Consider the following 25,788-nt stretch of genomic DNA (forward strand, 5'->3'; position numbering starts at 1 on the left):
CATCAACCTCCTGAGATCTTCTACACATATGGACACTATCACTAAATCACATCCAATATAACACACATCAACCTACTGAGATCTACTACACATATAGACACTGTCACTAAATCACATCAAATATAACACAACCTACTGAGATCTTCTACACATATAGACACTGTCACTAAATCACATCAAATATAGCACACATCAACCTACTGAGAACTACACTCCAAATATCACACACATCAACCTCCTGAGATCTACTACACATATAGACACTGTTACTAAATCACACCCAATATCACACACATCAACCTACTGAGATCTACTACACATATAGACAGTGTTACTAAATCACATCCAATATAGCACAACCTACTGAGATCTACTACACAAAAAGACACTGTCACTAAATGACATCCAATATAACACAACCTACTGAGATCTACACATCCAATATCACACACATCAACCTACTGAGATCTACACACCCAATATCACACACATCAACCTACTGAGATCTACACACCCAATATCACACACATCAACCTACTGAGATCTACTACACAAAAAGACACTGTCACTAAATCACATCCAATATAACACACACCAACCTTCTGAGATCTACTACACATATAGACACTGTCACTAAATCACATCCAATATAACACACATCAACCTACTGAGATCTACTACACATATAGACAGTGTTACTAAATCACATCCAATATAGCACAACCTACTGAGATCTACTACACAGATAGACATTGTTACTAAATTACATCCAATATCACACACATCAACCTACTGAGATCTACACACCCAATATCACACACATCAACCTACTGAGATCTACACACCCAATATCACACACATCAACCTCCTGAGATCTACACACCCAATATCACACACATCAACCTCCTGAGATCTTCTACACATATAGACATTGTCACTAAATCACATCCAATATAACACACATCAACCTACTGAGATCTTATACACATATAGGCACTGTTACTAAATCACATCCAATATAACACACATCAACCTCCTGAGATCTACTACACATATAGACACTGTTACTAAATCACATCCAATATAACACACATCAACCTACTGAGATCTACACACCCAATATCACACACATCAACCTCCTGAGATCTTCTACACATATAGACACTGTCACTAAATCACATCCAATATAACACACATCAACCTACTGAGATCTTATACACATATAGGCACTGTTACTAAATCACACCCAATATCACACACATCAACCTACTGAGATCTACACACCCAATATCACACACATCAACCTCCTGAGATCTACACACCCAATATAACACACATCACCCTCCTGAGATCTTCTACACATATAGGCACTAAATCACATACAATATAACACACATCAACCTACTGAGATCTTATACACATATAGGCACTGTTACTAAATCACAACCAATATAACACACATCAACCTCCTGAGATCTTCTACGCATATAGACACTATCACTAAATCACATCCAATATCACACACATCAACCTACTGAGATCTACACACCCAATATCACACACATCAACCTACTGAGATCTACACACCCAATATCACACACATCAACCTCCTGAGATCTACACACCCAATATAACACACATCAACCTACTGAGATCTTATACACATATAGGCACTGTTACTAAATCACATCCAATATAACACACATCAACCTCCTGAGATCTTCTACACATATAGTTACTGTTACTAAATCACATCCAATATAACACACATCAACCTCCTGAGATCTTCTACACATATAGACACTATCACTAAATCACATCCAATATAACACACATCCTCCTCCTGAGATCTTCTACACATATAGGCACTGTTACTAAATCACATCCAATATAACACACATCAACCTACTGAGATCTACTACACATATAGGCACTGTTACTAAATCACATCCAATATAACACACATCAACCTACTGAGATCTACTACACATATAGACACTGTTACTAAATCACATCCAATATAACACACATCAACCTACTGAGATCTACACACCCAATATCACACACATCAACCTACTGAGATCTACACACCCAATATCACACACATCAACCTCCTGAGATCTACACACCCAATATCACACACATCAACCTCCTGAGATCTTCTACACATATAGACACTGTCACTAAATCACATCCAATATAACACACATCAACCTACTGAGATCTTATACACATATAGGCACTGTTACTAAATCTCATCCAATATAACACACATCAACCTCCTGAGATCTACTACACATATAGACACTGTTACTAAATCACATCCAATATAACACACATCAACCTACTGAGATCTACACACCCAATATCACACACATCAACCTCCTGAGATCTTCTACACATATAGACACTGTCACTAAATCACATCCAATATAACACACATCAACCTACTGAGATCTTATACACATATAGGCACTGTTACTAAATCACATCCAATATAACACACATCAACCTCCTGAGATCTTCTACACATATAGACACTATCACTAAATCACATCCAATATAACACACATCAACCTCCTGAGATCTTCTACACATATAGGCACTGTTACTAAATCACATCCAATATAACACACATCAACCTACTGAGATCTACTACACATATAGACACTATCACTAAATCACATCCAATATAACACACATCAACCTACTGAGATCTACACACCCAATATCACACACATCAACCTACTGAGATCTACACACCCAATATCACACACATCAACCTACTGAGATCTACTACACATAGAGACTGTCACTAAATCACATCCAATATAACACAACCTACTGAGATCTACTACACATATAGACACTGTTACTAAATCACACCCAATATAACACACATCAACCTACTGAGATCTACTACACATATAGACACTGTCACTAAATCACATCCAATATAACACACATCAACCTACTGAGATCTACACACCCAATATCACACACATCAACCTACTGAGATCTACACACCCAATATCACACACATCAACCTCCTGAGATCTACTACACATATAGACACTGTCACTAAATCACATCCAATATAACACACATCAACCTACTGAGATCTACACACCCAATATCACACACATCAACCTCCTGAGATCTACTACACATATAGACACTGTCACTAAATCACAATCCAATATAACACACATCAACCTACTGAGATCTACACACCCAATATCACACACATCAACCTCCTGAGATCTACTACACATATAGACACTGTCACAAAATCACATCCAATATCACACACATCAACCTACTGAGATCTAATACACATATAGACACTGTCACTAAATCACATCCAATATCACACACATCAACCTACTGAGATCTACTACACATATAGACACTGTCACTAAATCACATCCAATGTAACACAACCTCCTGAGATTTACTACACAAAAAGACACTGTCACTAAATCACATCCAATATAACACAACCTACTGAGATTTACTACACATATAGACACTGTTACTAAATCACACCCAATATAACACACATCAACCTACTGAGATCTACACACCCAATATCACACACATCAACCTACTGAGATCTACACACCCAATATCACACACATCAACCTCCTGAGATCTACTACACATATAGGCACTGTTAATAAATCACATCCAATATCACACACATCAACCTCCTGAGATCTACTACACAAAAAGACACTGTCACTAAATCACATCCAATATATCACAACCTACTGAGATCTACTACACAAAAAGACACTGTCACTAAATCACATCCAATATAACACAACCTCCTGAGATCTGCTACACATATAGACACTGTTACTAAATCACATCCAATATAACACAACCTCCTGAGATCTACTACACATATAGACACTGTCACTAAATCACATCCAATATAACACACATCAACCTACTGAGATCTTCTACACATATAGACACTGTTACTAAATCACATCCAATATAACACAACCTCCTGAGATCTACTACACATATAGACACTGTCACTAAATCACATCCAATATAACACACAACCTACTGAGATCTACACACCCAATATCACACACATCAACCTACTGAGATCTACTACACAAAAAGACACTGTCACTAAATCACATCCATTATAACACAACCTACTGAGATTTACTACACATATAGACACTGTCACTAAATCACATCCAATATAACACAACCTCCTGAGATCTACTACACAAAAAGACACTGTCACTAAATCACATCCAATATAACACAACCTACTGAGATTTACTACACAAAAAGACACTGTCACTAAATCACATCCAATATAACACAACCTCCTGAGATCTACTACACACAACATGTTTTACCATCTGTGGCTCACAGGCACCAGCCAAGGGAATAAAACGTACTGCTAGAACCTATTTCTTGAATTATAAATATCAGACATTTGAAATCTCTATTTTGACCGTCATTATACCTCTTATAGCAGTAACTTTACAAGCACTAATAATGGTCAATAGTATCTAGTTATAGTAAGGGGTGAAATAAGTATAGCCAGTTATGGTCTAGTTATAGTAAGGGGTGAAATAAGTATAGCCTGTTATAGTAAGGGGTGAAATAAGTATAGCCTGTTATAGTAAGGGGTGAAATAAGTATAGCCTGTTATAGTAAGGGGTGAAATAAGTATAGCCAGTTATAGTAAGGGGTGAAATAAGTATAGCCAGTTATAGTAAGGGGTGAAATAAGTATAGCCAGTTATAGTAAGGGGTGAAATAAGTATAGCCAGTTATAGTAAGGGGTGAAATAAGTATAGCCTGTTATAATTGTAACGGTTTAGCGGATTATAAAAAAAGAAGATCAGTCTTTACATGGATAAAAGAAAAGGAATATTACATTTACTGTTTACAGGAAACTCACTCTACATCCTTAGATGTAGTTGTTTACAGGAAACTCACTCTACATCCTTAGATGAAGTTTTTTACAGGAAACTCACTCTACATCCTTAGATGAAGTTGTTTACAGGAAACTCACTCTACATCCTTAGATATAGTTGTTTACAGGAAACTCACTCTACATCCTTAGATGAAGTTGTTTACAGGAAGCTCACTCTACATCCTTAGATGAAGTTGTTTACAGGAAACTCACTCTACATCCTTAGATGTAGTTGTTTACAGGAAACTCACTCTACATCCTGAAATGAAGTTGTTTACAGGAAACTCACTCTACATCCTTAGATGTAGTTGTTTACAGGAAACTCACTCTACATCCTTAGATGAAGTTGTTTACAGGAAACAAACTCTACATCCTTAGATGAAGTTGTTTACAGGAAACTCACTCTACATCCTTAGATGAAGTTGTTTACAGGAAACTCACTCTACATCCTTAGATGAAGTTGTTTACAGGAAACTCACTCTACATCCTTAGATGAAGTTGTTTACAGGAAACTCACTCTACATCCTTAGATGAAGTTGTTTACAGGAAACTCACTCTACATCCTTAGATGAAGTTGTTTACAGGAAACTCACTCTACATCCTTAGATGAAGTTGTTTACAGGAAACTCACTCTACATCCGTAGATGAAGTTGTTTACAGGAAACTCACTCTACATCCTAAGATCACGTTGTTTACAGGAAACTCACTCTACATCCTTAGATGTAGTTGTTTACAGGAAACTCACTCTACATCCTTAGATGTAGTTGTTTACAGGAAACTCACTCTACATCCGTAGATGAAGTTGTTTACAGGAAACTCACTCTACATCCTAAGATCACGTTGTTTACAGGAAACTCACTCTACATCCTTAGATGTAGTTTTTTACAGGAAACTCTACATCCTTAGATGTAGTTGTTTACAGGAAACTCTACATCCTTAGATGTAGTTTACAGGAGTTGTTTACAGGAAACTCACTCTACATCCTTAGATGACGGTGTTTACAGGAAACTCACTCTACATCCTTAGATGAAGTTGTTTACAGGAAACTCACTCTACATCCTTAGATGAAGTTGTTTACAGGAAACTCACTCTACATCCTTAGATGAAGTTGTTTACAGGAAACTCACTCTACATCCTTAGATGAAGTTGTTTACAGGAAACTCACTCTACATCCTTAGATGAAGTTGTTTACAGGAAACTCACTCTACATCCTTAGATGAAGTTGTTTACAGGAAACTCACTCTACATCCTTAGATGAAGTTGTTTACAGGAAACTCACTCTACATCCGTAGATGAAGTTGTTTACAGGAAACTCACTCTACATCCTAAGATCACGTTGTTTACAGGAAACTCACTCTACATCCTTAGATGTAGTTGTTTACAGGAAACTCACTCTACATCCTTAGATGTAGTTGTTTACAGGAAACTCACTCTACATCCGTAGATGAAGTTGTTTACAGGAAACTCACTCTACATCCTAAGATCACGTTGTTTACAGGAAACTCACTCTACATCCTTAGATGTAGTTTTTTACAGGAAACTCTACATCCTTAGATGTAGTTGTTTACAGGAAACTCTACATCCTTAGATGTAGTTTACAGGAGTTGTTTACAGGAAACTCACTCTACATCCTTAGATGACGGTGTTTACAGGAAACTCACTCTACATCCTTAGATGAAGTTGTTTACAGGAAACTCACTCTACATCCTTAGATGAAGTTGTTTACAGGAAACTCACTCTACATCCTTAGATGAAGTTGTTTACAGGAAACTCACTCTACATCCTTAGATGAAGTTGTTTACAGGAAACTCACTCTACATCCTTAGATGAAGTTGTTTACAGGAAACTCACTCTACATCCTTAGATGAAGTTGTTTACAGGAAAATCACTCTACATCCTTAGATGAAGTTGTTTACAGGAAACTCACTCTACATCCTTAGATGAAGTTGTTTACAGGAAACTCACTCTACATCCTTAAATGAAGTTGTTTACAGGAAACTCACTCTACATCCTTAGATGAAGTTGTTTACAGGAAACTCTACATCCTTAAATGAAGTTGCGTGGAAAAAAGGAATGGGGTGGTGAAATAATTTTCTGTCATGAACAAAGGAACTCAAAAGGTTTGATGATATTAATTAAACAAACATTTCTATCTGAATGTGCAAATAGTCAGGAATAATTCGCAAGGAAGGTGGATCTTTTTTAATGTGAAAATATATGGAAAAACAGATTTGGCTCATTAATCTATACGGTCAAGATCTGGATGATCTATACTTCTAAAATATATACATCAATTTATTGAACTTACAGGCAACAAATGATCAAATCATTACGGTGGGAGACTATAACAGAGTTTTAAGTATCTCAATGGACCGTAAAGGTAATCCCTCTACAAACTATCACCACCGTGCCCTTAAGGAAATCGCTCTACAAACTATCATCACCGTGCCCTTAAGGTAATCACTCTACAAACTATCATCACCGTGCCCTTAAGGTAATCGCTCTACAAACTATCATCACCCTGCCCTTAAGGTAATCACTCTACAAACTATCATCACCCTGCCCTTAAGGTAATCCCTCTACAAACTATCATCACCCTGCCCTTAAGGTAATCGCTCTACAAACTATCATCACCCTGCCCTTAAGGTAATCCCTCTACAAACTATCATCACCCTGCCCTTAAGGTAATCACTCTACAAACTATCATCACCCTGCCCTTAAGGTAATCACTCTACAAACTATCATCACCGTGCCCTTAAGGTAATCGCTCTACAAACTATCATCACCCTGCCCTTAAGGTAATCCCTCTACAAACTATCATCACCCTGCCCTTAAGGTAATCCCTCTACAAACTATCATCACCCTGCCCTTAAGGTAATCCCTCTACAAACTATCATCACCCTGCCCTTAAGGTAATCCCTCTACAAACTATCATCACCCTGCCCTTAAGGTAATCCCTCTACAAACTATCATCACCGTGCCCTTAAGGTAATCACTCTACAAACTATCACCACCGTGCCCTTAAGGAAATCGCTCTACAAACTATCATCACCCTGCCCTTAAGGTAATCACTCTACAAACTATCATCACCCTGCCCTTAAGGAAATCGCTCTACAAACTATCATCACCGTGCCCTTAAGGTAATCACTCTACAAACTATCATCACCGTGCCCTTAAGGTAATCACTCTACAAACTATCACCACCGTGCCCTTAAGGTAATCACTCTACAAACTATCAACACCCTGCCCTTAAGGTAATCGCTCTACAAACTATCATCACCCTGCCCTTAAGGTAATCACTCTACAAACTATCATCACCGTGCCCTTAAGGTAATCCCTCTACAAACTATCATCACCGTGCCCTTAAGGTAATCACTCTACAAACTATCACCGCCGTGCCCTTAAGGTAATCACTCTACAAACTATCATCACCCTGCCCTTAAGGTAATCGCTCTACAAACTATCATCACCATACCCTTAAGGTAATCGCTCTACAAACTATCATCACCGTGCCCTTAAGGTAATCGCTCTACAAACTATCATCACCCTGCCCTTAAGGTAATCACTCTACAAACTATCATCACCCTGCCCTTAAGATAATCACTCTACAAACTATCATCACCCTGCCCTTAAGGTAATCGCTCTACAAACTATCATCACCATACCCTTAAGGTAATCACTCTACAAACTATCATCACCGTGCCCTTAAGGTAATCACTCTACAAACTATCACCACCGTGCCCTTAAGGTAATCGCTCTACAAACTATCATAATTTCCTTAATCCTTAAGGAAATCACTCTACAAACTATCATCACCCTGCCCTTAAGGTAATCACTCTACAAACTATCATCACCCTGCCCTTAAGGTAATCGCTCTACAAACTATCATCACCATACCCTTAAGGTAATCACTCTACAAACTATCATCACCGTGCCCTTAAGGTAATCACTCTACAAACTATCACCACCGTGCCCTTAAGGTAATCGCTCTACAAACTATCATAATTTCCTTAATCCTTAAGGAAATCACTCTACAAACTATCATCACCCTGCCCTTAAGGAATTTACAAATATTATGGACACATAAAATAGTGGATATTTGGAGACTAAAAAACCCTGACCTAGTGAGATATACAGTATATCACAAAAGTGAGTACACCCCTCACATTTTTGTAAATATTTGAGTATATCTTTTCATGTGACAACACTGAAGAAATGACACTTTGCTATAATGTAAAGTAGTGAGTTTACAGCTTGTATAACAGTGTAAATTTGCTGTCCCCTCAAAATAACTCAACACACAGTCATTAATGTCTGAATCGCTGTCTACAAAAGTGAGTAAACACCTAAGTGAAAATGTCAAGGGAAATCCATGATCTAATAGAACAGGTAGACAGCAATAAAAAACGATACTACAGAGATACAAAATAAGTTAGAGTAAAAACAAAAGGAACTTGAGGAACTTATTCAAGAACGATCCAATGTAATCTATCACAAAAATAAAGCAAACTGGATGGAATATGGAGAAAATTCACACAATTCTTCCTGAATCTCCAACACAGGAACGCTAACAAAAAGAATTTGCAGAAACTCGTTACTGAAGACGGAGTCATCTATGATTCTCAAAATGATATTTTTAAAGGGAAAGATCAATATTTTAAGCAGATGTTGTCTTTTCCTTCTCATACCCGCTGAATTACGAGTACTATAAGGAACTCTTTCCAAATAATGGTCAAATGCACAGAAAGATCAGTGCCAAGGCCATATGAGAGAGTAATAACTTTTGAGGCTATTAAATCCTTTCAGTCTGGAAAAACCCCAGGGCTTGATGGCATACTGGTAGAGGTATATCAAGTATTTTTTTGATATACAGTGGGGCAAAAAAGTATTTAGTCAGCCACCAATTGTGCAAGTTCTCCCACTTAAAAAGATGAGAGAGGCCTGTAATTTTCATCATAGGTACACTTCAACTATGACAGACAAAATGAGGGGAAAAAATCCAGAAAATCACATTGTAGGATTTTATAATGAATTTATTTGCAAATTATGGTGGAAAATAAGTATTTGGTCATCTACAAACAAGCAAGATTTCTGGCTCTCACAGACCTCTACTCTACTACTCAGACAATCAGACACTCGGACACTCAGACACTCAGACACTCAGACACTCAGACACTCAGATACTCGGACACTCAGATACTCGGACACTCGGACACTCGGACACTCGGACACTCAGACACTCAGACACTCAGACACTCAGATAATCAGACACTCAGACACTCAGACACTCAGACACTCAGATACTCAGATACTCGGACACTCAGACACTCAGACACTCAGATAATCAGACACTCAGACACTCAGACACTCAGACACTCAGACACTCAGACACTCAGACACTCAGACACTCAGACACTCAGATACTCAGATACTCAGATACTCAGATACTCAGATACTCAGACACTCCCCATGGTGTACTGTTTGTTTTTGTGGTGAAGATGAGTCTGATCTGAATGTTGTCAGTGTTTTACCAGGGAGGACCGGTGTTTCTGTGTCTGAGTGCGTCTCGCCAAATAGGCTGTCTGTTTGTCTGTTTGTCTGAAGCATCGAAGTTGAATCCCTCAGTGAATGTCTTATTTGAGATAGTAATGTTATACTGAAATAAAGTGACATTTCGTTTTATGATTGTGTTGTATTGGAAGCGAGGAACGGACTCACACTATCGTGACGAGGCGGCTCTGCCTGCGAAATGAAGTCAGTATCACCCTCTGCCCGAGACGGTTCATCCTCTTGGTCAAATTGGTTAAAGTGTTGGTTTCCTGAGCAGGAGGCCAGGATTCAAAATCCTACCTGTGATTAATGTTGTTTTAACCCACCAATGCTGTGTGTTTCAGGTGCCAAGGAGGTGAATGCCAGTGGAAAGACCTTCACAGTGACCAGTTCTCTACAGTTGCTTGTTGACCGGGACGATGATGGGGCAGCGTACACCTGTAAAGTAGACCATGTCGCCCTGTTACAGACACCACAACAGACTACTGAAGTACTGGAGGTGCACTGTGAGTATAACACACACACACACACACACACACACACACACACACACACACACACACACACACACACACACACACACACACACTCTCCTCAACAAGCTCTCACTGTCGCACTGCAGAATGAGAATTTTTTTGCACTTTTCTCCTAACGTCATATTTCGAAGTTAAGGGTTAAGGTTTGCGATTGGGTTAAAAAAAAACTAATTCAAACTAATGTCTTCCACTGGGATTGCACATCTCTGGCTGCACACACACAAGCACCGTGACTCAACAAACACACGCACCGTGACTGGGAGTCCTGGGACTATAGTACAGCTCTCTGTCTCCAAACAGATACACACTGTCAGATATACACACAATCACACATTTCAACACACACACACACACACACCGAGGGACTCAAAACACACACGCACCGTGACTCAACACACACACACACCGAGGGACTCATCACACACACACGCACCGAGTGACTCAACACACACACACGCACCGTGTCTCAACACACACACACACACACCGAGTGACTCAACACACACACACACACACCGAGTGACTCAACACACACACACACACACCGAGTAACTTGACACACACACACACCGAGTGACTCAACACACACACACACACACACCGAGTGACTCAACACACACACACCGAGTGACTCAACACACACACACACACACAGAGTGACTCAACACACACACACACACACAGAGTGACTCAACACAAACACACTGAGTGACTCAACACACACACACACACCGAGTGACTCAACACACACACACCGAATGACTCAACACACACACACACACCGAGTGACACTGATGCCACAAGAAGTTACTGAGGTACTAGAGGTTTCACTGGGAGTCCTGGGACTATAGTACAGCTCTCTGTCTCCAAACAGATACACACTGTCAGACATACACACATGCAATCACTCATTTTTTTTCTAAATATTCCCCAAAAAATAGAAAAATTAAAACATTTTCTGTGTGTATTTCTCCAGATGCTCCTCGTGTGTTGATCACCCAGTCGCTGACGTTCCCTCAGGAGGGTCAGTACCTGAAGCTGGAGTGTGTATCCAAGGGAAACCCATCGTAAGTCAGTCCTCCATTGGCTACCAAAAAAAAATAATAATTCAGTCCTCAAAACGCGAACTTTTTTCCAAATTAACTCCATAATATCGACTGAAAACATGGCAAACGTTGTTTAGAATCAATCCTCAAGGTGTTTTTCACATATCTCTTCAATGATATATCGTTCCTGGAAGCATGGTTTCTCACCTCAATCAAATGGAAAAATACTTGCACCTGGCTTTGCGCACCAGTTTCGAAGCAGGACACCAGGCGGACACTTGGAAAATGTAGTCTCTTATGGTCAATCTTCCAATGATATGCCTACAAATACGTCACAATGCTGCCGACATCTTGGGGAAACGGTAGAAGGTTATTCCTGTCGCATTCACAGCCATATAAGGATACATTAGAAAACAGAGCTTCAGAAATTCTGCTCATTTCCTGGTTGACGTATCATCTTGGTTTCACCTGTAGAATGAGTTCTGGGGCACTTACAGACAAAATCTTTGCAGATTCTGAAACTTCAGAGTGTTTTCTTTCCAAAACTGTATATATATATATATATATAAGAATATGCATAGTCGAGCATCTTTTCGTGACAAAATATCGCGCTTAAAACGGGAACGTTTTTTATCCAAAAATGAAATAGCGCCCCTAGAGATGCAACAGGTTTTAAACAGCTTGGAAAATTCCAGAAAATGATGTCATGGCTTTAGAAGATTCTGATAGGCTAATTGACATCATTTGAGTCAATTGGAGGTGTACCTGTGGATGTATTTCAAGGCCTACCTTCAAACTCAGTGCCCCTTTGCTTGACATCATGGGAAAATCAAAAGATATCAGCCAAGACCTCAGAAAAAAAATTGTAGACCTCCACAAGTCTGATTCATCCTTGGGAGCAATTTCCAAATGCCTGAAGGTACCACGTTCATCTGTACAAACAATAGTACGCAAGTATAAACACCATGGGACCATGCAGCCGTCATACCGCTCAGGAAGGAGACACGTTCTGTCTCCTAGAAATGAACGTAGTTTGGTGCGAAAAGTGTAAATCAATCCCAGAACAGCAGCAAAGGACCTTGTGAAGATGCTGGAGGAAACAGGTACAAAGGTGTCTATATCCACAGTGAAACGAGTCCTACATCGACATAACCTGAAACCGCTCAGCAAGGAAGAAGCCACTGCTCTAAGAGTGCCATTAAAAAAGCCAGACTACGGTTTGCAACTGCACATGGGGACAAAGATCGTACTTTTTGGAGAAATGTTCTCTGGTCTGATGAAACAAAACAGAGCTGTTTGGCCATAATGACCATCGTTATGTTTGGAGGAAAAAGGGGGAGACTTGCATGCCAAAGACACCATCCCAATCGTAAAGCACATCAGTCAGAAAGTTAAAGCTTGGTCACAAATGGATCGGATTGCAAGTTGAAGAACACTTTCCCAACAGTAAAGCACGGGGGTGGCAGCGTCATGTTGTGGGGGTGCTTTGCTGCAGGAGGGACTGGTGCACTTCACAAAAAATATGGCTTCATTAGGAAGGATAATTATTTTGATATATTGAAGCAACATCTCAAGACATCAGTTAAAGCTTGGTCGCAAATGGGTCTTCCAAATGGACAATGACTCAAGCATACTTCCGAAGTTGTGGCAAAATGGCTCATGGAGAACAAAGTCAAAGTATTGGAGTGACCATCACAAAGTCCTGACCTCAATCCTATAGAAAATGTGTGGGTGGAACTGAAAAAGCATATGAGCAAGGAGGCCTACAAACCTGACTCAGTTACACCAGCTCTGTCAGGAGGAATGGGACAAAATTCACCCAACTTATTGTGGGAAGCTTGTGGAAGGCTACCCGAAATGGTTGACCCAAGTTAAACAATTTAAAGGCAATGCTACCAAATACTAATAGAGTGTGTGTAAACTTCTGACCCACTGGGAATGTGATGAAAGAAATAAAAGCTGAAATAAATACTTCTCTCTACTATTATTCTAACATTTCACATTCTTAAAAATAAAGTGGTGATCCTAACTGACCAAAAACAGGGATTTTGTAGTAGTCAGGAATGTCAGTTTAAATATATTAGGCTAAGGTGTATGTAAACTTCCCACTTCAACTGTATATAAAAAATGGTGGTTTGGTGCAAACAATAAAAAATCCATGACGAGGTATTGAACCTAAATGACGAGATATTGAACCTAAATGACGAGGTATTGAACCTAAATGACGAGGTATTGAACCTAAATGACGAGGTATTGAATCTAAATGACGAGGTATTGAACCTAAATGACGAGGTATTGAACCTAAATGACGAGTTATTGAACCTAAATGACGAGGTATTGAACCCAAAAGTTTACAAGGACGTTTACATCAACATTTGGAAGACTAATTAGAGAAAATCATTTCACGGTGTCTAAGGTCTGTCTCTGTCTTTTTCTCACCCACTCAACCCCGTCTTCCTGCCTCTCCTTTTCCTCTTCTCCCTCCTCATCTCCCTCCCCCTCCCCCTCCTCATCTCCCTCCCCCTCCCCCTCCTCATCCCCCTCCCTCTCCCTTCTCTTCCCGCTCCCTTCCCCCTTCCCACTCCCTATCTCCCTCCCCCTCACTCTCCCCTCCCTTCCCACTTCCCTTCCTATCTCCCTCCCCCTCCCTCTCCCCTCTCTCCCCACTCCCTATCTCCCTCCCTCTCCCCTCTCTTCTCCCTGCTCATCTCCCTCCCCTCCCTCTCCCCTCTCTTCCCACTCCCTATCTCCCTCCCCCTCCCTCTCCCCTCTCTTCCCACTCCCTATCTCCCTCCCCCTCCCTCTCCCCTCTCTCCCCACTCCCTATCTCCCTCCCTCTCCCCTCTCTTCTCCCTGCTCATCTCCCTCCCCTCCCTCTCCCCTCTCTTCCCACTCCCTATCTCCCTCCCCTCCCTCTCCCCTCTCTTCCCACTCCCTATCTCCCTCCCTCTCCCCTCTCTTCCCACTCCTTATCTCCCTCCCTCTCCCCTCTCTGCCCCTTCCTTCCTTCTCTTTATTTCCCCTCAACCCCACCCACCTCTCTCCCCTTCTCTAAACCACCCACCCCCCCTCCACTCCCACCCCAAGGCCAGACCCTGTGTTGTGGACTAAGGATGGAGGAGAGCTACCAGACCTGGAGAGAATGATCGTACAGGGAAGAGAACTCACCTTTTCCGCCCTTAACAAGACAGACAATGGCACCTACCGCTGTGTGGCCTCCAACCACCTAGGCACCAGCAGTGCAGAATACATACTCTACGTCTACGGTAAGAGAGCCTAATTATGTGAACAAAGAAAACGAAGGACCTTGTTGAGGGTGTATGAAACAGGGCCAGGGACAGAGAAGAGAAGAGAAGAAGCTAGGTCTGGTTTGGATGAATAGTTCATAAACAGTTTCTTCCAGTTCAATAATAGATACTGTATATCCTGTTACAGCCATAAGATGAATAACAGAATACCAGATATATCAGAACCTCTTACAGCCGTCAGATAAAATAAGAGATTAGACCAAGAGAGTGGAGAACACCAAGAAGAGGGTAAACACTCATATTCTCTTCAAATGTTTTTTTATTTTAAATGGCTTTTTATAATATTAGGGTCCATCTTTCCTCTCAAATTAGATTAAATTAAATTAAATTAATAATGACATCTTGTATCTGTCTATGAATTTGAGATGTTTACAATTGTCCAACCACATACCTTAGTTGTGGCAGTGAGCCTTCAAAGTTATCATACCCCTTGACTTTTTCCAGCCTGAATTTTAAATTGAGTACATTTCGATTGTTTTTCACTGGCCATGATGTCAAAGTGAAATTATGTTTTTAGATACGTTTACAAATTCATTCAAGATGGAAAGATGAAATATCTTGGGTCAATAAGTATTCAACTCCTTTGCTATGGCTTATATAAATGTTCTTAGGACTAGGCTGCTTTTTTTCTCCACTACCTGCCTGAATGACCAAAGTAACTCAGACCCTGAAGCCCAAAGTAACTCAGACCCTGAAGCCCAAAGTAACTCAGACCCTGAAGCCCAAAGTAACTCAGGATATGCATATAATGGTACCATTGTAAAGAAAATACTTTGAAGTTTGTAGAAATGTTAAAATAATGTAGGAGAATATAACACAATAGATATGGTTGTTGAAAATTAAAAGAAAAAACAACCAGCATTTTCTTTGGAGAGTCCATCCTCTTAGAAATGCAAGTAAATGGTCATATTGAAAATTAGCTCCCTGGATGCAATTCCTATGGCTTCCACGGGGTGGCAGCAGTATATGTTCAAGGTTTCAGGCTTGTAACTTCAAAAACAAATACGACAAATCAGTTTTAGTGGAAGGACACAATCTTGGAAATTAATGTTTGCTCGCGCCATGAAGACATTACACACCTGCTAAAATAGTTTTCCTATTGAACATACCTCTTTCCGTAAGAAATATTATTGTTTGATTACATTTTAGGATATCTGAAGAGTAAATAGAAACGCATTTTGCCTCGCTGAAACAAAGTTTAGGGGTAGATTTTCGGATTCCTTTCTCTGCAAATTGAACGAATGGATTAGTCAAATCGATGGCGCCAACTAAATAGACTTTTTGGGATATAAAGAAGGATTTTATCTAACAAAACAACACTACATGTTGTAGCTGGGACCCTTTGGATGACAAATCAGAGGGAGATTTTCAAAAAGTAAGTTAATATTTTATCGCTGTATGTGATTGTATGAAACCTGTGCTGGTGGAAAAATATTTTGATGTGGGGCACTGTCCTCAAACAATCGCATGCCATGTTTTCACTGTAATGGCTACTGTAAATCAGACAGTGCAGTTAGATTAACAAGAATTTAAGCTTTCAACCGATATAAGACACTTATATGTACCTAATTGTTTAATATCCATAATTTCTGTGATAATTTCACCGGAAGTTGACACGCTAGCGGGACACCGATCCTTAATTAACAAGTCACATAATAAGTTGCAGGGACTCACTCTGTGTGCAATAATAGTGTTTAACATGATTTTTGAATGGCTACCTCATCTCTGTATCCCACACATACAATAATCTGTAAGGTCCCTCAGTTGAGCAGTGAATTTCAAGCACAGATTCAACCACAAAGACCAGGGAGGTTTTCGAATGCCTCACACCTATTGGTAGAACAAAAATATCCAGACATTGAATGTCCTTTTGAGCATAGTGAAGTTATTAATTACACTTCGGATACTGTATTGCCGGAGAGGAAGGAAACCGCTCGGGATTTCACCATGAGGCCAATGGTGGCTTTAAAACAGTAACAGAGTTTAATGTCTGTGATAGAAGACAGCTGGGGATGGATCAACAACATTGTAGAAGTTGTAACAACAGTAACAGAGTTTAATGGCTGTGATAGAAGACAGCTGGGGATGGATCAACAACATTGTAGAAGTTGTAACAACAGTAACAGAGTTTAATGTCTGTGATAGAAGACAGCTGGGGATGGATCAACAACATTGTAGAAGTTGTAACAACAGTAACAGAGTTTAATGTCTGTGATAGAAGACAGCTGGAGGATGGATCAACAACATTGTAGAAGTTGTAACAACAGTAAAAGAGTTTAATGGCTGTGATAGAAGACAGCTGGGGATGGATCAACAACATTGTAGAAGTTGTAACAACAGTAACAGAGTTTAATGGCTGTGATAGAAGACAGCTGGGGATGGATCAACAACATTGTAGAAGTTGTAACAACAGTAAAAGAGTTTAATGGCTGTGATAGAAGACAGCTGGGGATGGATCAACAACATTGTAGAAGTTGTAACAACAGTAACAGAGTTTAATGTCTGTGATAGGAGGCAACGGAGGATGGATCAACAACATTGTAGAAGTTGTAACAACAGTAACAGAGTTTAATGGCTGTGATAGAAGACAGCTGGGGATGGATCAACAACATTGTAGAAGTGGTGTCTGCATCATGTTGTGGGTATGTTTGTCATCGGCAGGACTAGAGAATAGAGTTAAGCACAGGAAAAATTCTAGAACAAACCCTGGTTCAGTCTGCTTTCCAACAGACACTGGGAGATTAATTCCCCTTTTCAGCAGGACAATAACCTAAAACACAAGGCCAAATCTACACTTGGAGTTGGTTTGACTTAAATCGGCTTGAAAATCTTAAAACTCCCTAGATAGAAAGGTCAAAACCTAAGAAGAAACCTAGAGAGGAACCAGGCTATGGCCAGTCCTCTTCTGGCTGTGCCGGGTGGAGATTATAACAGAACATGGCCAAGATGGCCACATGTTCAGTGTTTCTGTCAGCAGTATTACTGCCTTTTCCTCTTCAGAGTCATGGGCCCAGTTATATCCTATGCTTCTGACAATGACCTTAACCTTATGCTTTTGGGAAACCGGGCCCAGGAGAGTACTGGGGGAGCTGGAGCGTAGTATAAGTGGGGTGGAGGCTTATCTGGCGGGGCTGTAAACTCATCTATTTAAAATACACGAAAGGAGGACTGTTGAGATGAATACTCCCAGCTCCTTCTTTGGGTTGGTGAATACTCTCAGCTCCTTCTTTTGGTTGGTGAATACTCCTAGCTCCTTCTTCTATGGGTTGATGAATACTCCCAGCTTCTTCTTCTTTGGGTTGGTGAATACTCCCAGCTCCTTCTTTGGGTTGGTGAATACTCCCAGCTCCTTCTTTGGGTTGGTGAATACTCCTAGCTCCTTCTTCTATGGGTTGATGAATACTCCCAGCTCCTTCTTCTTTGGGTTGGTGAATACTCCCAGCTCCTTCTTCTTTGGGTTGGTGAATACTCCCAGCTTCTTCTTCTTTGGGTTGGTGAATACTCCCAGCTCCTACTTCTTTGGGTTGGTGAATACTCCCAGCTCCTTCTTCTTTGGGTTGGTGAATACTCCTAGCTCCTTCTTTGGGGTGGTGAATACTCCCAGCTCCTTCTTCTTTGGGTTGGTGAATACACCCAGCTCCTTCTTCTTTGGGTTGGTGAATACTCCCAGCTCCTTCTTGGGTTGGTGAATACACCCAGCTCCTTCTTTGGGTTGATGAATACTCCCAGCTCCTTCTTGGGTTGGTGAATACACCCAGCTTCTTCTTCTTTGGGTTGATGAATACTCCCAACTCCTTCTTCTTTGGGTTGGTGAATACTCCCAGCTCCTTCTTTGGGTTGGTGAATACTCCCAGCTCCTTCTTCTTTGGGTTGGTGAATACACCCAGCTCCTTCTTTGGGTTGGTGAATACTCCTAGCTTCTTCTTCTTTGGGTTGGTGAATACTCCCAGCTCCTTCTTTGGGTTGGTGAATACTCCCAGCTCCTTCTTCTTTGGGTTGGTGAATACACCCAGCTCCTTTTTTGGGTTGGTGAATACTCCCAGCTCCTTCTTCTTTGGGTTGGTGAATACACCCAGCTCATTCTTTGGGTTGGTGAATACTCCCAGCTCCTTCTTCTTTGGGTTGGTGAATACACCCAGCTCCTTCTTTGGGTTGGTGAATACTCCTAGCTCCTTCTTCTTTGGGTTGGTGAATACTCCCAGCTCCTTCTTCGTTGGGTTGATGAATACTCCCAGCTCCTTCTTCTTTGGGTTGGTGAATACACCCAGCTCCTTCTTTGGGTTGGTGAATACTCCTAGCTCCTTCTTCTTTGGGTTGGTGAATACTCCCAGCTCATTCTTTGGGTTGATGAATACTCCCAGCTCCTTCTTCTTTGGGTTGATGAATACTCCCAGCTCCTTCTTCTTTGGGTTGGTGAATACTCCCAGCTCCTTCTTCTTTGGGTTGGTGAATACTCCCAGCTCCTTCTTCTTTGTGTTTGTGAATACTCCTAGCTCCTTCTTCTTTGGGTTGGTGAATACTCCTAGCTTCTTCTTTGGGTTGGTGAATACACCCAGCTCCTTCTTCCTTGGGTTGGTGAATACACCCAGCTCCTTCTTTGGGTTGGTGAATACTCCCAGCTCCTTCTTCTTTGGGTTGGTGAATACTCCCAGCTCCTTCTTCTTTGGGTTGATGAATATTCCCAGCTCCTTCTTCTATGGGTTGGTGAATACTCCCAGCTCATTCTATGGGTTGGTGAATACACCCAGCTCCTTCTTTGGGTTGGTGAATACACCCAGCTCCTTCTTGAGTTGGTGAATACTCACAGCTTCTTCTTCTTTGGGTTGGTGAATACTCCCAGCTCCTTCTTTGGGTTGGTGAATACTCCCAGCTCCTTCTTGGGTTGGTGAATACTCACAGCTCCTTCTTCTTTGGGTTGATGAATACTCCCAGCTCCTTCTTCTTTGGGTTGATGAATACTCCCAGCTCCTTCTTCTTTTGGTTGGTGAATACTCCCAGCTCCTTCTTTGGGTTGATGAATACTCCTAGCTCCTTCTTCTTTGGGTTGGTGAATACTCCCAGCTCCTTCTTCTTTGGGTTGGTGAATACTCCCAGCTCCTTCTTTGGGTTGGTGAATACTCCCAGCTCCTTCTTCTTTGGGTTGATGAATACTCCCAGCTTCTTCTTTGGGTTGGTGAATACTCCTAGCTCCTTCTTCTATGGGTTGATGAATACTCCCAGCTTCTGCTTTGGGTTGGTGAATACTCCCAGCTCCTTCTTCTTTGGGTTGGTGAATACTCCCAGCTCCTTCTTTGGGTTGGTGAATACACCCAGCTCCTTTTTCTTTGGGTTGACAAAACAGAGGGAAACCAAGACAATCCATTGCTTATGTTTGTCTGACGGGTGTTTAACTTCTGTTGAGGAGGAGATGAGGCAGTCTGATGGGTGTGTAACAAGATTGCGCTGGAGGAGATGGTCTCTTTACCAATTGTGCTATTATTGTGATTTGATTTGAACTTCTGTTGAGGGGGAGAGATGAGGGAGTCTGATGGGTGTGTAACTTCTGTTGAGGAGGAAATGAGGGAGCAGAGGGGTTGATGGTCTGCCTGTGGACTTTTATAAAAAAGGTTCTGGGGAATCATTGAACAGGACTTGTTTTGCGTGAGTGTGTCGGGAAAGGGGAGTTGTCGCTAAACTGTCAGCGGGCGGCTTTGACTCTCCCGACCAAAAAAGGGGACTTGAGCGACCTAAAGAACTGGAGGCCTGTGGCCTTGCTCTGTGTGGACTATCAGGTCCTCGATAACAGACTCAAGTCTGGACTCTAATGTACAAAATGACCGAACGTACCGTGTACCAGGACACTCAATCATAGACAATCTGTTCATAATCAGGGACAGGCTGGACCCGTCGAGGCTTTTGAATGTGAATTTTGGACTGCTTTTCTTGGACCAGGAGAAAGCCTTTGATAAGGTGAACCTTAAATATCTGTTCAATGTTTTGTCTGGTTTTGGTTGTGACTTAATGCATGATCAAGGTGGGGGGAAGGGGGCACATAGGCCCGTAAGGATAGGACGGGACATTCGTCAGGGCTGTCCTCTATCAGGGCAGCTATACACTCTATTGAGCTTTCTTGGCCTGCTACGCAGGAATCTGCAGGGAGTGTGTGAGCCAGGCATGGGGTTGGGGACGAGCCAGGCATAGGGTTGGGGACTGCCTCAGTGTTGTTTAGGGATGGGCTCCGGGCCCTAGAGAATAGTTTGAGGATGTAATATGGGTTGTCTTCAGCTGAGTTGTGGCTGGAGGGAACAAGCATGTGCTCTTTTGAGGCGAGCTGGCAGTTTAGCATATCACCCAGCAGCATACCACCCTGCTGGCTTTCCTCTGAAGCTAAGCAGGGTTGGTCCTGGTCGGTCCCTCTGGTCTAACGAGACCCCAGGGCAGTGAAGGGGACATTGCCGTGTGAAGGGTGTCTTATTTTGGATGGGACGTTTAAACAGGCTTCCTGACTCTCTGTGGTCAATAAAAATCGAGTAGGGGTGTTAACTCCAGTGTCCTGGCTAAATTTCCAAACTGGACCCTTGATCCATCATGGCCAACTTATCATCCACCTTGTTCCGAATCGGCATTGATCACTCCTCACCTCTCCACCTGATAGTTGATGTGTGGTGAGCAGATACTCTTCCTGGGGTTTATTATGGATCCCCATTAGCTCCTGTCAAGGCAGCAGCTACTCTTCCTGGGGTTTATTATGGATCCCCATTAGATCCTGCCAAGGCAGCAGCTACTCTTCCTGCGGTTTATTATGGATCCCCATTAGTTCCTGTCAAGGCAGCAGCTACTCTTCCTGGGGTTCATTATGGATCCCCGTTAGTTCCTGCCAAGGCAGCAGCTACTCTTCCTGGCATCCAGCAACATTAAGTCGGGGGGGGGGGGGGGGGTAAATGTGGTGTTTTTAGTGTAATGAGGACATCTCGTAGCCTAGGTGACATTTAAGAAACACACTGAATCACGCACACTAAGGGAGGTGGAGAGGAAATATCTCAAAGTTACACTAGCCTGACATTTCACTGGCCTGAGAGGATGGAAGATCAATATGTAGCTAGATGTTAACTAGCTAACGTTGCCCATGAATGGAAGCAAGTATTTTAGCCAGGTAGCCTAGGACAAAAAAAAAACTAAGTGTGTCCTGTATGACAGAGTCATAGACCGTTTCGTCAACATGAAAGAGACGAGGATGGCAAAATAAGTCTATATACAGTGTGAGCAAATGAGGTGAGATAAGGGAGGTAAAGGCAATACATAGGCCATGGTGGCAAAGTAAATACAATATAGCAATTAAAACACTGGAATGGTAGATTTAACAGTAGATGAGTAGATGTGCAAAGTAGAAATAATGGGGTGCAAAGGAGAAAAATAAATAAATACAGTAGGGGAAGGGGTAGTTGTTTGGGCTATTTATAAATGGGCTATGTACAGGTGCAGTGATCTGTGAGCTGCTCTGACAGCTGGTGCTTAAAGCTAGTGAGGGAGATAAGTGTTTCCAGTTTCAGAGATTTTTGTAGTTCGTTCCAGTCATTGGCAGCAGAGAACTGGAAGGAGAGGCGGACAAAGGAGGAATTGGCTTTGGGGGTGAAAAGTGAGATATACCTGCTGGAACGCGTGCTATGGGTGGGTGCTGCTATGGTGACCAGCGAGCAGAGATAAGGTGGGACTTTACCTAGCAGGGTCTTGTAGATGACCTGGAGCCAGTGGGTTTGGCGACGAGTATGAAGCGAGAGCCAGCCAACGAGAGCGTACAGGTCGCAGAGGTGGGTAGTATATGGGGATTTGGTGACAAAACGGATGGCACTGTGATAGACTGCAACCAATTTGTTGAGTAGGGTGTTGCAGGCTATTTTGTAAATGAAATCGCCGAAGTCGAGGATCGGTAAGATGGTCAGTTTTACGAGGGTATGTTTGGCAGCATGGGTGAAGGATGCTTCGTTGCGAAATAGAAAGCCAATTCTAGATTAAACTTTGGATTGGAGATGTTTTATGTGAGTCTGGAAGGAGAGTTTACAGTCTAACCAGACATCTAGGTATTTGTAGTTAACATATTGTCACGAACCGGCTCAAAGCCCATAACAAAAGGGAGACAACGTGGAGATAAGGAGTAACAAAACATTGTTCTCTGGGAGTTAAACACTATGGGGGAGGAGTGTAGTATCTGGGATCTACATCTGTTTATATTAGTTACTGTGCTGTTACTAAGCAGTAATGCATTACGGCAGTGTTACGTTACTACACCTAATAGGAAACGCACATGCGCACTGGGGTACTTGTAGTCTGTGATTTTCCTGTAGATCCTGCCACATGCATCTCATGTCTGAGCCGTTGAATTGCAACTCCACTTTGTCCCTGTGCCGGCATTTGGCTTGAGGACGGAAAAACTACACTGTTTATGTTCAGCCATATTTCCAGACCTCTTCCATGGTTTAATGCAGTGTTTCGCGCTTTCAGTTGTGTGCAAATGCCGCCGTCCATCCACGGTTTCTGGGTTTTAATAGTCACAGTGGGTACAACATCACCAATGCACTTCTTCATGGACTCACTCACCAAGTCAGCGTATAGGTTGTATAGGTCGATGTTGTTCTCTGAGTCTGACCAGAAAACATTCCAGTCCACGTGATCAAAACAATCTTGAAGCGTGGCTTCCGATTGGTCAGACCAGCGTTGAATGGGTTCTCGTCACTGGTACATCCTGTTTGAGTTTCTGCCTATAAGACAGTAGGAGCAAGATGGCATCGTGGTCGGATTTGCTGAAGGGAGGGCGGGGCTTTGTATGCATTGCTGAAGTTAGAGTAGCAGTGGTCGAGTGTATTACCCCTGCACGTAGTGCAATCAATATGCTGATAGAATTTAGTTGTTGTCAAATTTGCTTAGTTAAAATCCCCAGCTACAATAAATGCACCCTTGGTGTTTGCTTGAGGGGGAATGTACAGCTGTGACTATAACTGATGAGAATTCTCTTGGTAGGTAAAATGGCCGGCATTTGATTGTAAGGAAGTGAGTGGGTGAGCAGAAGCACTTGAGTTTCTGTGTGTCGTTATGATTACACCATGAGTTGTTAATCATGAAGAATACACCCCCGCCCTTCCTCTTCCCAGAGATTTTTATCTATGTCGGCGCAATGCACGGAGAAGCCCGGTGGCTGATCCGATTCCGACAACATACCTTGAGAGAGAGCCATGTTTCTATGAAACAGAGAATGTTACAATCTCTGAGGTCTCTCTGGAAGGTAACCCTTGCTCAAATTTCGTCTGCCTTGTTGTCAAGAGACTGGACATTGGCTAATAGTACTCGGGAGCAATGTGCCCGTCTATAGAGCCTGACCAGAAGGCCGCTCCATCAGCCCCTTCTGCGGCGCCTTTGATCCATTGTCCTGGGTGGTGTTCCAAATTGAGGATCCGCTTGGGGAAAGTTTCCTAAGAACTCGAAGCGACCATCTCTGTCGGCATCTTTCTGCTTTATTCCATAACAAAGCCATCTTCTACAGAGAGATGCACCTGGAGAAGAGTCACATAAGCAAGCTGATCCTGGGGCTCTGTTCACAAACACAAACAGTCCTCTTCTGGCTGTGCCGGGTGGAGATTATAACAGAACATGGCCAAGATGGCCACATGTTCAGTGTTTCTGTCAGCAGTATTACTGCCTTTTCCTCTTCAGAGTCATGGGCCCAGTTATATCCTATGCTTCTGACAATGACCTTAACCTTATGCTTTTGGGAAACCGGGCCCAGGAGAGTACTGGGGGAGCTGGAGCGTAGTATAAGTGGGGTGGAGGCTTATCTGGCGGGGCTGTAAACTCATCTATTTAAAATACACGAAAGGAGGACTGTTGAGATGAATACTCCCAGCTCCTTCTTTGGGTTGGTGAATACTCTCAGCTCCTTCTTTTGGTTGGTGAATACTCCTAGCTCCTTCTTCTATGGGTTGATGAATACTCCCAGCTTCTTCTTCTTTGGGTTGGTGAATACTCCCAGCTCCTTCTTTGGGTTGGTGAATACTCCCAGCTCCTTCTTTGGGTTGGTGAATACTCCTAGCTCCTTCTTCTATGGGTTGATGAATACTCCCAGCTCCTTCTTCTTTGGGTTGGTGAATACTCCCAGCTCCTTCTTCTTTGGGTTGGTGAATACTCCCAGCTTCTTCTTCTTTGGGTTGGTGAATACTCCCAGCTCCTACTTCTTTGGGTTGGTGAATACTCCCAGCTCCTTCTTCTTTGGGTTGGTGAATACTCCTAGCTCCTTCTTTGGGGTGGTGAATACTCCCAGCTCCTTCTTCTTTGGGTTGGTGAATACACCCAGCTCCTTCTTCTTTGGGTTGGTGAATACTCCCAGCTCCTTCTTGGGTTGGTGAATACACCCAGCTCCTTCTTTGG

The 25,788-nt window shown here is 42.0% G+C and overlaps 1 protein-coding gene across 2 annotated transcripts in view; it reads left to right on the forward strand.

Moving 5' to 3' along the window:
• Positions 1-25,788, forward strand: part of LOC139419371 (cell adhesion molecule 2-like) — a 478,628-nt gene that overhangs the window by 365,590 nt on the left and 87,250 nt on the right. For both annotated transcript variants that reach the window (XM_071169314.1, XM_071169313.1), the window contains exons 5-7: positions 10,848-11,009; positions 12,016-12,106; positions 15,173-15,351. In XM_071169314.1, the coding sequence (XP_071025415.1) occupies positions 10,848-11,009; positions 12,016-12,106; positions 15,173-15,351 (432 nt within the window). The remainder of the gene's footprint in view (positions 1-10,847; positions 11,010-12,015; positions 12,107-15,172; positions 15,352-25,788) is intronic.

This window comes from Oncorhynchus clarkii, chromosome 10, assembly GCF_045791955.1.
Source record: "Oncorhynchus clarkii lewisi isolate Uvic-CL-2024 chromosome 10, UVic_Ocla_1.0, whole genome shotgun sequence".
Taxonomy (NCBI): Eukaryota; Metazoa; Chordata; class Actinopteri; order Salmoniformes; family Salmonidae; genus Oncorhynchus; species Oncorhynchus clarkii.